This window comes from Seriola lalandi, unplaced genomic scaffold (assembly GCF_002814215.2).
Source record: "Seriola lalandi dorsalis isolate HSWRI2012SDOR001 ecotype SW California unplaced genomic scaffold, Sedor1 jcf7180002047706, whole genome shotgun sequence".
NCBI lineage: Eukaryota > Metazoa > Chordata > Actinopteri > Carangiformes > Carangidae > Seriola > Seriola lalandi.
This window is the reverse complement of record NW_019518269.1, coordinates 1-551: the sequence shown is the minus strand read 5'-3', so window position 1 is coordinate 551 and position 551 is coordinate 1. Positions and strand designations below refer to the sequence as shown.

Here is a 551-nt window from a genome sequence, read left to right as displayed (position 1 = left end):
AACCCACCTGTGCTGAGAGCAGACCTGTAGCTGGCCACCATCCTGTTACAGGCCACCTCCATTATCAAAGCCGGTTTCTTCTCTGCTACAAAAACGTTGCGAAGGATCCTTGCCAGCTCCCCGAGTCGTGACATCATCATCAGGCGCTCCTCCTGGTTGGGGTTTCGAGTCATGGTAGCCAGGAGCTTCTGAGCCTCCTTCGCACGAATCTGAATCACCCACAAACGACCAGAAACAGTGTGAGAAATCACAACATGTATTTCATATATGTATAAAAGCATGGTCAGGTTCACACTACCCCGCTTACCCGGTCCAGCAGGGACTGAGACACTCCTTTCAGGGTGGTTGGGACCTGAGCTGATGGAGCAGCTGATGGAGCAGCTGATGGAGCTGGTGTCTGGGGGGCTGTTGGGTTCTGTGGAGGAGATGTCGGCTCTTTACTTTCTGCAGCATTATCTTCTCTCCTCTGAGCCAGAGAAACCAGAGCCTTCTCCATCTGAACACAGGACACACAAGAGAACAATTCCATGTCAGAGCTGAACACACATACT

At 51.7% G+C, this 551-nt stretch overlaps 1 protein-coding gene across 1 annotated transcript; it reads right to left on the bottom strand.

Moving 5' to 3' along the window:
• Positions 1 to 7: 7 nt before the first annotated feature.
• LOC111648789 (DNA replication factor Cdt1-like) lies at positions 8 to 496 on the bottom strand (the record flags this gene model as incomplete). Its single annotated transcript, XM_023398522.2, has 2 exons — positions 8 to 209; positions 308 to 496. Coding segments are annotated over 2 exons (391 nt in total), but the record flags the coding sequence as incomplete, so codon positions are not given.
• Between the last annotated feature and the right edge of the window lie 55 nt (positions 497 to 551).